This window comes from Brachycentrus maculatus, unplaced genomic scaffold (assembly GCF_059751285.1).
Source record: "Brachycentrus maculatus isolate JH-2025_06_01 unplaced genomic scaffold, ASM5975128v1 h1tg000941l, whole genome shotgun sequence".
NCBI classification, from domain to species: domain Eukaryota; kingdom Metazoa; phylum Arthropoda; class Insecta; order Trichoptera; family Brachycentridae; genus Brachycentrus; species Brachycentrus maculatus.
The window spans coordinates 35,919-49,429 of record NW_028281663.1 but is presented as its reverse complement, the minus strand read 5'-3'; the positions used below and the strand labels follow the sequence as shown (position 1 = coordinate 49,429).

Genomic DNA, 13,511 nt, shown 5'->3' with positions numbered 1-13,511 from the left:
CTAAACTTTGTTGAAATGTGTTGTATTATTACTGTTATTCCATCCCAAGGCTAAAATTACAATAAAAATGCATTTTCTTAAAAAAAGGCTTGGCAAGATCAGATCAACCTGAACCTAGAATTTCCTTTTGTAAAAAGTCTATGGAACCGAAGGGCATTTATGTCTAAATGTATGGTTATGAAGCAAGCTAAGAAGATAAGTCAGGACAGACGTGTGTGGCATTCATCCTCTTTGCCTACCCCTGCAAAGACCCGCGTGATGGTAACTCTAGTAATTGTTTGTCTTTAGTCTTTCTAAAATGTTAATTTGTTTTTGTTGTTTGTTTTATTTTTATTATTTCTAAAAAGAAGTAAGCAAAAATTATCTTTACAACGTTGTTAAAATGATCGTAAAACCGATTCATGAGGAATGTTTGGTGAATAAACAAATGCATTAATTCAGTATACTTGCATATTAATTATGGTGCGTAATAAAAGATAAAGGATCAAGACTTATCTTTTGGTGTTGGGTCAATCGTTAGTTCATATCTACGCAGATATCTCTGTTTAATGATATCTTAGGCTTAGTTTAAGATATAGTAAATAATGAATGAGCTAAGCGCTAAGCGCGATAATTGGAATGATAGGCGCTGTACAAATAACGAAAATATTTTACAACATTTTGAGTGTGTCCAAATACTTGTTCACAAAATCTGGATTATCTCCAATTACAGGAGTTATAACTCCTGTAATTGGAGATAATCCAGAGTTTGTGAACAAGTATTTGGACACACTCAAAATGTTGTAAATAAATTATCTGGTCAAATTATAAGCTTAAATAATAAAAATGAAAATGGTATTTTCTGGCGTTTCTCATGTGTGTGATTATAATCCAGGATTCGGACCTCACATACTAATATAAGAGTTTCTGCTTAGTAAAAAGCTTCCTTACATTTCACCAATAGATGTCTCTAGTGAAGTTCTAGTGATTCAAGAACAAGGTTTCTAAATTGGTTCATATATATATATAGAACTTCCGAGAATTTGAGTAGTGTGGTTGTCAATAATGGGTAGAATTGGTGAATGTAACACGTGTGTAAAGTGATCACTTAAACCAGCCGATGACGGTAGTCAGCCCCGTAAATGCCCAGGCTTCCATATTCTTCTTCATCTTTGATGAGATGTCAAAAAATAATATGAAAATATTTTAATATACAACTTTTCCTGTATAATTTTTGACATCTCATCAAAGATGAAGAAGAATATGGAAGTCTGGGCATTTACGGGGCTGACGACCGTCATAGGCTGGTTTAAGTGATCAGTTTACACACGTGTAACATTCACCAATTCTACCTTTTATTGACAACGACACTACTCAAATTCTTGAAAGTTCTAAATATATATATATGAACCAATTTCAAAACATTGTTCTTGAATTAGTTCATATTATACCAATTATGGCATTAAACGCTTAGCTCATTCATTATTTGCTAATCAATACTAACATCATTAAATAGTGATATCTACATAGATATGAACTAACAAATGATCCGATAACACAAGAAAAGGCTTAATTCTTTATATTTTGGCATGCACTATAATTATTTAAATAATAACAAAAATATAAAAGCAGTAGCAGTAGTAAAATTTCCATGCACTCAAATACCTAGCTTGAACATTATGGTATTACATATTTTTTTTTAATTTTATCAAACAAACGTGGTTGTTTATACTACCAATCATAAGGAAAAAATGTTCTGCTATGAAATAATCAAAGAAAGATAACAGTCAAATTAAGAGCGGTAAGGTCAGAAGTCACTAAAACTCGAAGTATAACGGCTAACGTAAAGAATAATAAGATTTTTTTTATAAAGTTGACTTTAACAATAGTTATGTTTAAGATTTTTTTATTAATATTTGCAAATATAATGATTTATTCTATCTATTTCATGCCATTTTTAATACTTAAAAAAATCAAAATAACGACATCCTTCATCTCATTGCCGCACATTCGTCTGAGAGATCGCATTTTGACAGCACTCAGTCAACTTTCATCCTTGTTTAGCTATCTCTTCGCATCAGTTTCATATATTAAGGTTGGAACCAGGACTCCATTGTGCACTGCCAGTTTGAATTTCACTGAATGGTTTTTTTTTGCTTGATTTCAGTGCACCATTCACCTTAGCATCATGCAAGTAATACCAAGATAACACTGCGACAAGATGCAGTTTTCTATGCACCATCGAGTGAGAATAAGGATTTAAAAAAGAAGAGATGATTGGTTTGCTTCTTTCATGGACAGTCTCCTGCCGCATCTATCCTGCGCTCGTCTCTTCAACTCAGCATACAATGCATGTCAAACATGATTTGGCCCATATAGTTTGTGCATTCGCACATGCCTTCCACTATCATAAGAAGCCGGCTTGGGTGTCATATATAAATATATATATATAAGAAAGAAATATATATATATATATATATATATATATATATATATATATATATATATATATATATATATATATATATATATATATATATATATATATATATATATATATATATTTATATATATATATATATATATATATATATATATATATATAAATATATATTTATATATATATATATATATATATATATATATATATATATATATATATATATATATATATATATATATATATATATATATATATATATATAAATATATATATTTATATATATATATATATATATATATATATATATATATATATATATATATATATATATATATATATATATATATATATATATATATATATATGTGTATATCCAGACTAGAGATTTAATTTATTTCTTAAACTAAACTCACATTTAAATCAAACTCATGTTTTGTGATTATCCTTTTTTGGATTTCTTATTGAATGATATTCTTGCTTGTTTTATCCGACTTACTTTTTCTGATTTCAACTAACCATCCAACATCCAACAAGTTATTTTTCGCCTAAATAAACAAATTCCTTTACTCGAGTACGTCCTCATATAACATAATGTCGTCGGTAATGCATAAAAAAAATACCTACCTATCAATTTTAGGTTCATAGTTTATCAATATAAATATTTAAAATATTGATAATCACATTGTAATGAGTCAAACGGTTCAGATTTCACAATGCTTATGTAGCGATGAAAAAAAATCTACCGAATCCAAAACAATGAAAATCATTCTAATAAATAAGAAAAAAAAAGCATACATCTCTAATAAGTTATATTAAAAAGAGCTTGCGATGCAATAAACATTTCAAAAATCTGTGAAACAACAATGCAATTGTGTACGATGAAAATGCAAAGTGACAGCAGCTATCAAGAAGCACGCTGTCCACCATGGGAGATGTTTGATATGTCATGTATTGTTTCTAGGTTCAACAGATGGCGCTTCCATTGCCGTATTTTTAGGCTTTGGATTTTTTTATCTGTTACAGCTAAAAACATTTGTAACAGGTAAGTATTTATAATTCGAATGTAAAGTTGTATTAAAATTTCAAAGCAGTTAGTGTATTACTTAAGGAAATTTTAGGTTTTGAATAAACAATCTTTTTATTTTATTTTAAAATATGCATACTCTATATGGAACATAGATGCATTAACACTTTACTTCAAGGTTAAAAGTTTTAAAAACATTTAATTTTTTTTTATAATTCTTTATTTTTAAAAAATGTAAAAACACGCACATACTTCAAAGCCTCGTCAATAAACAAATAAGTCGATAACTTGAAGAGATTTTTAATTTTGAACAAATGACCATTTACATTTGTTTTATACAGATTTAAATTTTAATATTTTTTTTTGCAACGATTCAGATACAAGTTTTTGATTCTGAAGTAACGATATTTAGTGTCTATTATCACTATTTAGTATCTATGTACGTAGGTAATTCTAAATATTTGCGTTGACCATACTGCGTTCAGTAATATTTGGTTGTTATAACACAACTTCCAAGAAATGCGTTAGTTTGGTCCTGTCAGTCGAGTACTCGTGATATTCTTATAATATGGTCAAACTGCTGATAAAACAATCATTGTGTTATAAATGAAGCATTACTCCCTGTGTATATTTTTTAAATAATTTTACTTATCAGCATTTCGTCTTGGATGTTATTAATTAAAAAATGTTATTCCATTTATATTCGAAGGAGTTCATTTCTGTGTTGTTTGGTATCTTGGCACAACTTGTAGTTCGCGGTGACAAATCGAAGTTTATAATTTACATTGACATGTTAAAATAATATGTGAAAAGTTATGAAAGCTACAGAATTAAATTAAAAGTTGAGTTGATTGAGAAATATTTATTAAAATAAAGTGTTCATATTATTCCAACATAAATCTAACATAACATTTTATAAAAATAGTACAAATCGTAAATAATGTAAATGCCAAAATGGCTTTAAAATAAGTGACATTTGAATGAATTACAAAACTGAAATTTTTGCGTTTGAATTCAATTTACTAACATTGTGGAGATAAGTGTTGTTTTTATGAAAAATCGAAATATAAATTCCATATAATTGTAAAGAAAATGGATTTGAAAAACCAATATTGTCCTGACGAAGAGAAGCTTAATACAAACAAACAGTGGCCTCAATGGATAGCTGTGATATCAGGTATTATTTATTTGAATTTGGTATATAATTTTTTTCCAGCAACTTATCATTAAAACCGGTTAAAACAATAACATCATAAGATAATTGTAGTCAATTGAAGAGACTCCTGAAAGGAGTCTGTAGCTGAAAGAAAAACGGCTATATTTAGTCAACCGAAATCGAGTAATACTGCATCAAGACAGCATTCTATCTCTTTCAGTATAAATGTCCCCTTAAAAAATCCTAGACTTCGAATGAATGTCATACCTCACCCTTTATGCTCATCAGACCTTGCTCTTTTTTATTATCGTCTATTTAGATCTAATGAGCACTCAGTGGAAGATAAAAATCCTAATGTGGTCGATGTTAAAAATTGTATCATCCGATATTTTCATTCAAAATAACTACACGCGTAGATTTGTATTCTTCTTATGTTATAGCCAGTGTCGAGTTATTTAGATTTGTATTATATAAAGGGGTATTGAAAATCTATATAAAAGATGAAAAAAATATCGATAATGATGGCAATTTTATTTTGTAATTTAAGAAAGAAAGAAAAAGAATGCGACAAATATATGAAAGTATTATAATTAAAACGATACATTTTATGATTTAAAAAAAGTTGAAAGATCCATTATTTATAATATTGTAACGGGTCCTCACTCGGTTCTCATTGGCATAAATTAAATAATAAAATACGTAATAAGGCCAAGAACTCTCTCAATTTTTATTAAGATTTCATTTTTATTTATATGAATTGTTAATAAAAAATACGATTAAATACGATTGATAAAATATCCTTGGCCATCGATAAACTTTATTAAGTGTGTTTATTTATTAATAAGAATAAAAATTGCAGAGAATAAGTATTAAGTAGATTTAAAATACCAGTAAACTAACCACTGATATATTTTACGTTCAAAAAGTTTAAAACAAATCAATTAATAAATGCATTATACAATACGGACAAAATAAATAAATCAAAATTATCAGTTCCTTATATTTACACGTCAAATACTATCTAATTATTGCCTTTTGTTATCGAACATAAAGCAAATTAATTTCCCGGGTTCGAAACAGATAATAGATACCTCTTGCATAATGATGAAGTAATAAATAATTGATTTTAGACTTTAGAACAGGAAATAAAAGTGCGCAAAAAGAAACGTGTCCTGATAATAAAATGCAAGTTTACTATAAATGAGTAGCTATTTATGCAATGTAAACATTATCTTGTTACTTTTATCATAGTTTCTCACGAAAAAAATGCTGCAGTTATAAATTTATAACAGGCAAATGCTGTTAAAGCCAGTTTATATTGGTATGCCTTAATATTGGTATGCTTATTAATATTCCTAAAAAAATCATTCATGATTTGCGAAAAAAATCGTTCAACGTGCTCTCCTTTTTATATATGTATCGGTCTCACCATCCCTAGAAAAGATGCTTCCCAAATATAGGAAATAATTTGATAAATAATCCTCACGGTCAAAAAATAATTGTTTACATATTTTTTGACATCTCAACATACATGAAGAAGAATATGCAAGCAAGGTGTTTCCATACATTTGCATACACTTGCAGATAACCAAAAAAGGGTCTGCTAAACAATTGCACCGCAAACATGCTTTCTCAATCCAACATAAATGCCTATTGTGAACTCATATGTACAGCGTCATAAGATTAATGATACACATAAGAGTTCCAAAAAATGAGTAGACTGTGTGGTTGTCAATCATGGGTAGAATGGGAAAAGTTGCACATATGTAAAGTAATGACTAAACCAGCTTATGACAAACTATAAGCCCTGTAAATACCCAGATTTCCATATTCTTCTTGATTTTTATTGAGATGTAAAAAAAACTCCTAATCGGAGAAAATACAGATTTGTGAACGAGTATTTGGGCACACTCAAAATGTTGTTATAATCATGTTTTTTTTTTTTTAACAGCGTCCTTGAATTTCTTCACTGCTGGAATATGTTTTGGCTGGTCCTCCCCGTCTCTTGCCATACTTCAATCTGGTGTTGGTCCATTCGTGGTGAGCGACAGTGAAGCCTCGTGGATCGCTGCCTTCCTTCCCATCGGCTGTGCCGTAGGACCTTTAATTGGGTCATACTTATCCAGATATCTAGGACCGAAAAAGACGACTACCTTATCGGCGTTTCCTTACCTAATTGGGTTTCTATTAATAATCTTCGCGAAAGGACCTACTTGGTTATATTCTTCAAGATTTTTATCCGGATTTGCTGTCGGCATTGGACAAACTGCAACTCCTATATACATAGCAGAAATATCAGAAAACCGCAACAGGGGAGCTCTTTTATCATTTTTCACTTTCAGCATGGGTATCGGTGCATTATTCGTTTGTTTTATTGGACCGTACATTACTATATGTGTGATGGCAGAAATTTCCTTAATTTTTCCAACGTTACTATTTATGACTATGCTATTTATGCCCGAGTCTCCGTATTATCTTATAAGATTGAATAGAAAAAAAGAGGCTGAAAAGTCGATCGAGTGGCTTAGAAGACAACCGAACAAAAATGTGATTGACGAAGAATTGGACGTGATAAAGGAAAGCGCGAGTGAAAATTTAAGTTTGATCGAAGGATGTAAACAGCTTGTGAGGAAACCGAATCCGAAAGCTTTAGGCATTGTGAATTTGCTATTCGTTGGGCAAAATGTTTGCGGTGCAATTGTCGTAACGTTTTATCAAGAGCAAATTTATGCAGCAGCCAAAGTTCCTATACCTGCGGAGGTTGCGGTGATGATATCGGCCGTAATTGGGAATACGGCTGGATTCCTATCAGTATTATTCATCGATCGATGGGGAAGGAGACCCCTTCTGATGATATCCACCGTGGGATGTACAATGGCAACAGGGATTCTGGGAACATACATGTATGTTATCCGAACCGAACTGTTGCAAAACACACCCAGTGCTAATTGGACTCCTGTGATTGCTATAAACTGTCTTCAGGTATTCTTTGCTTTCGGCTTAGGGCCTGTTCCTTACACACAACTGGGAGAATTGTTCTCCTCAAATGTTAAAGAAATCGCGATTTGTCTTATTTCCGTTATATCCGGATTACAAGGTGTCCTAATAACCAAATTGTTTCAGATAATAAAAGACTCTTACGGAATATCTAGTGTGTTTTGGGGCATTTCAGTCCTTACATTATGTACATTCATTCTGATGATTCAGGTTGTACCAGAAACTAAATCTAGAAGCTTTTCAGATATTCAAAACATGCTTCTTAATACTAAAAATGAATCTGTAGAAAATATTAAAATGGAAACAATCGCAACGCGATTCTAAAGATCGTTGCTATTTTTATGTCCTTAGTACTTAAGATTATATTATATAACAATTGCAAAATAACTTATCAGAATATCAAGGCCTTAGAATAAAATCGTGAACAGTTTATATTTTGTTTGTGAAAACTTTGTTTTTGTGCGATACGTCGAATTGAATTTAAAAAAATAAAACTCATGTTTTGCCTATTTAGTAGATATAACTTTTAGCTTTGCTTCTGTGAAACATCCTTAGAATAAATGTATTTTTCTTGACTGGACAATTATACCTAAGACATTATTATTATATTGAAATAAGTTTACTTATGTCCGTATTCTCAAATCCTGTTAGTATTCGACAGTGATGAAAAATCCATATAAAAAAACGCTGATCTTTGCCCATCATGATATTTAAATCCTTTTTTTTATTGGACACTTGGATACATCCCTTCAGACTCCAGAGCGATAGTAAATTACTTATGAATTGGATGTTTTTGTTTGGATTTGGTGGGATATAATGAATAGGGAGCAGCCTCCTTATTTTTCATGGAATTTAGTAACTAGGTCAAATATAAACATGATTTTTTAATACGGATGCTAAAGTTGTTCATATGTTCGCATATGCGGACAAGTAAATATTATATGTATTTAAAAAAAAAATTGTTTCATGCATAAATGAAAACGATATCAAATGAATATCTTGTTTAAATTATTATATACAAATATGTATACTCGTAGAAGAATTTGCATTTTTTGTATTTGTTTTGTTAAAAAAAGACAATACTACTTAATATAAAAACAATAATAATAATAATGGTTAAATATTTTAACTGCCTACCAGTAAAAAAAAATGATTTTATTTCATACCGAGCCCATACTCACCTATAAATGTGTAACCTTTTAAGAATCTCGGATCTGAACACAATATTTTATAACCATTTTAATATGTACCTAGATAATTTACATTAAAACTATAGGTAACTGAACTCGAGACTAAGCATTTATCGTTTTTATACTTTTGGATGATCAATATATTCTGTAGAATTATGAGCTTTGCACAATTGCGTAAAGTAATAACTTAAGCCAGCCAAATGCCAAATCCATATAAGGTCCCGGGATGCACAGACTTGCAAATTCGTACGTATAAAACTATAAATGCTTTATCTCAAGTTGAAACAGCTATAATATTTATTGATTCATCATCCGCAGGGTGAATAATCTGTTGTCTGTGAGAAAAATAACGATAATATTATGAAAATACATTTATACAATGATAAGTTATTTTTGCGTTTTATTTCAACATATTTGGATCGATAGTTGCCCACCAAAGTACGTTTAATGTGTTTTGAATATTGAAAGCATTAACTTTATGGATCATATTGATATATTATTTAAAAAAAAAAAAAACTAACTGACTAACCATCACGCCGCTTCCCCGCAGGGGTAGGCAGAGAGAATAGAGCGCCACACCACTCTGTCCTTGCATACATTCTTCGCCTCTTCCAGGTTCATGCATCTCCTCATACATACCCGCCGATTGTTACGACTCCTAACCTGACCACTTTCAAGTACTTGGCATACCTGATCGCGCCATGTTTTTATCGGTCTTCCTCTGCTTCTTTTCCCACTAACATTCGGCTCATAAATTTGTTTTACCGTTCTTTCCTCACTCATTCGTTCTACATATCCAAACCATCTCAACACACCTTTCTTAATTTTATCGATAATGCTTATCTCAGCTTTGCATTCCTTCCTTATTTCACTATTCGCACATCTATCATACATCGTTTTGTCGCACATTCTTCTGAGAGATCGCATTTCGACTGCATTCAGTCTACTTTCATCCTTCTTTTGCCAACTCCATGTTTCACTTCCAAATATTAGAGTTGGAACCATCCGTTGTGCACTGCCAGTTTAGCTTCCGCTGATAGGTTTTTATTTCAATCAATCAGTTATAGCATATTATTTCGAGAAATAAAAATACTTTGTATTAGTCATAAATTAAGCCCTGAAGAGAGCAACAGGTTGTTGCCGAAACTAGTTGGTTACTAAAAATGTGAGTGGATCAAAACACAAAGTATTTTTATTTCTCGAAATAAATATACGTTTAATGTATTCAATATATGAGATTTTACTAGAGACGATTTTTTAAATTATTTTTTTAAACTTGTTACCTTCTGGTTATTTCAAGCACTAAGCATATTAATACACATACACATAGGCTTATCTAAATAGTTGACAAATAAAGGAAAGGTTTTTGAGGTAATTTTAAGTTATTTATCGAGATATAAACCAAATTCTAATTTTGTGCTACGCTTCAACACAAGTTATGCCCACATATATATTTATTAAAAATAATATTTTTAAATTTAAAAAAACTTATAAAAAAAATGTCATTTATGTTGTGGTCAAAATATTGTTGCAAAATTTTGCGACATCTATTGATCATATCAAAAAGTATATCCTCAAAAGGGGTGTTAGTATTATATAAAAGCCCGTTACAATATTATTTAGTTGAGGCACGTGCTCAACAGATGGCAGTAACAAAATATTTTGAGGGATCTCGTTTACATATTTTATTGACTTTTTATTTTTATATAAATACTTAATTCACAATTTTAAGAATATCGATCTTCGATGTGTATATATCTTTTTGACAAAGGTAAATTGATATAAATTTAATGCTTTTTCTAACCACTCACGTCATCCAAAATCAGCTCTGTATACGTTTATTTATGTTAACTTCCTAACGTAGTTGATAAATAAATTTTATTTATATTTTTTTCCTGAATCGAACATTAATGGGAGATGTTATTATTATTGTAAGGGAGGAATCAAATACACAAATCATAAATAATACTTTTTTTTTGTTAATCCAGTTTTATGAAATTATTAATACAATAATTAAAGTAACTAACCATCACGCCGCCGCCGCTTCCCGCGGGCATAGGAAGAGAAATAGAACGCCACAACTCTATGTCTTTGTCGATAATCTTCTCCTCTTCCACATTCACGCATTTCATCATGCATACCCGCCGATTATTCTCGCTTCTAAAATGACGTACTTGCCAAACTTGATCATGCCAAGTTTTCCACCTCGGACTTCCTCTGCTCGTTTCCAACAACATTCGCCTTGTAAATTTATTTTAATATTCTTTCTTCACTCATTCATTCCACATGTCCAAACCATCTCAACACGTCTTTCTTATCTAATCAATAATGCTTATTTCTGTATTAAATTCGTTCCTTATTTCCCCTTTCAGACATCAATCATACATCGTTTTGCCGCAAATTAATCAGAGAGATCTCATTTTATCTGCAATTAGTCTACTTTTATCCTTCTTTCGCTAACTTCGCCATTCATTTCCATGCATTACAGTTGATACCAGGACGTTTTGTACTGCCAGTTCGGCTTTAACTGAAAGGTTTTGTTTACTTTAACTAAATATGTCCACTACTCAATCTGTACTCAGCATTCACTCTTCTTTCTTAATGTTTATCAACCTGTCCAGCCCTAGAAAACATACTCTCCAGATATACAAAAATCATCCAACTGCTCCAAAATTATCCCATTTACACCCAGATTATATTTAAAAATGCGAAAGTATGGTCTGATAGGAGGAAGAGATTTCTTTAATAAATTCAATTTTTATTAGGTGAAAGAAAACCCAAACTAAAAAAGGTAAAAAGGAAGAGAAAAAATAAAACGGGACACACCTATTTTCCCTTTGACCCTATTCAATGTGACCCTCGGGAATGAAGTTCTATCCTGATTTATCACGTGAACATTGTCTGTGAATATTTAGGTTTTTCTGTTAAAATAAAAGGATTTTATCTACGTTACAGTATACGAATACTAAAATAACTTTTAAAATCTCGTATTTATACTACTTTACACATGAAAATAGCGATTGACATAGTGAAAATACCCAGACATCCATATTCCTATATTTATCCGTGTTTCTTTGTATAGTTTCATATAAAAAAAATCTTCGATAGTATTTTTTTAACCTGTGCTTTGCTTAAAAATTAGTTAAAACTGTACCTATGCGATGCTGTAACCTAAACGAGTATGTACCATTTTGTGTCGATAAGGCACGGAAAAACAATATTTTATTATATACTAAATATGGCCGAAAATTGTATCGGGTTGTGATCTTGTGGTTAGTGTCGCGGACTCTTGAGTCAGAGATTCTGAGCTACTTAGGCTCACAGAATAATATCAAATCGAAGTATTTTGTAAATAATAAAAACACAGATACTTATTTATTTACAACATTTATCTGCTTAATAAAAAAGCTTCTTTACATCTCACCAATAGATGTCTCTAGTGAAGTTCTAATGATTCAAGAACAAAGTTTCTAAATTGGTTCATATATATAGAACTTCGAAGAATTTGAGTAGTGTGGTTGTCAATAATGGGTAGAATTGGTGAATGTTACACGTGTGTAAAGTGATCACTCAAACCAGCCTATGACGGTCGTAAGCCCCGTAAATGCCCAGACTTCCATATTCTTCTTCATCTTTGATGAAATGTCAAAAAATAACAGATATTTATCTTTAAAAAAATAGTAGTGAAACATGGCGTTGCAAAAGAAGTATTCAGGTAGACTAGACGCAGTCGAAATGCGAGCTATCAGACAAATGTGCCGCAAAACTATGTATGAAGTTGCGTGATATACTATCTTCAAATGGTAACATTAGGAAAGTACGCAAAGTTGGATAAGCATTATGGATCAAATTAAAAAAGGTGTATTGAAAAGGTTTGGACGTGTGAGTCAAATGAGTAAAGAAAGGACTGAAACAAATTTCCTATTTCTAACAACATACGAGTATGTTTCATAAGTTATTTACCACACTAATGAAATAAGTATTAAAATTTTTAATCAATCTGTGAATTACTCCAGGTGATTTAAGATTTTCTGTATACGAACATAAAATTATTATTTTTTGTACATTAAAAGCATTTTTATATTTGTGGTTTGGTAATAATATATAACACTCTTCTTATCATCCATCGTTCACTTTAAGTAATACTGCTTTTGATTGGTATTACATTAAGTAAACGATGAATGATAAGGAAAGTGTCATTTACTTTTTTATTTATTTGCATTTTGACAAAATCCTTGTCAACAATACCAATACATAATACAATACTGACCCGCTGAAGTGGCTTTTAATGCGAAAATTCCAATAATGTCTTCGAGTCTCCGCGAAGCGATACAAAGTTTAAAAAAATTAATGGAAGTTTCTCGTTGGCTTACTTTATTTCCTAACAAAGTTGTCCCTTGGCTTGGCACCACGAACATTTTATTTGAGAACTAAACCCAGTCGTTTGGAAATTATTGATAAACTTATACTAAATGAAAAGTTCAAAGCGAGGGGTGTACCAGTAGCGCGTGTGTGGTTGAGAATTCAAACTTTCTTACGTTATGCCTTAAAAAAATCCACTTCAAGCTACCGTTTGTAATATTTCTACTACCATCACGCCATTTGTTTGCAGGGGCAGGCAGAGAACGCCCACTGTGTGTCCTGAAATATACTACTGGCTTCCTTCACATTTAAACATCTAAATTATTGATTGATTTGGCATTAACATTCTGGAATAACATG

At 30.9% G+C, this 13,511-nt stretch overlaps 1 protein-coding gene across 1 annotated transcript; it reads left to right on the top strand.

Annotated features, from left to right (window-relative positions):
• The first annotated feature begins 3,972 nt into the window (after window positions 1-3,972).
• On the top strand, window positions 3,973-9,179 carry LOC148299793 (facilitated trehalose transporter Tret1-like). Its single transcript, XM_088275670.1, has 2 exons — window positions 3,973-4,623; window positions 6,554-9,179. Exons 1-2 carry the CDS (start codon window positions 4,539-4,541, stop codon window positions 7,921-7,923), a joined length of 1,455 nt encoding a protein of 484 aa, XP_088131796.1. The 5' UTR covers window positions 3,973-4,538; the 3' UTR covers window positions 7,924-9,179.
• Window positions 9,180-13,511: the final 4,332 nt, after the last annotated feature.

Bases quoted from the DNA above. Each gene is read 5' to 3' on its own strand.
- LOC148299793 (XM_088275670.1), top strand. From the start codon at position 4,539: ATGGATTTGAAAAACCAATATTGTCCTGACGAAGAGAAGCTTAATACA. The intron at 4,624-6,553 runs GTATTATTTATT...TTTTTTTAACAG, and splicing joins ATGGATAGCTGTGATATCAG to CGTCCTTGAATTTCTTCACT.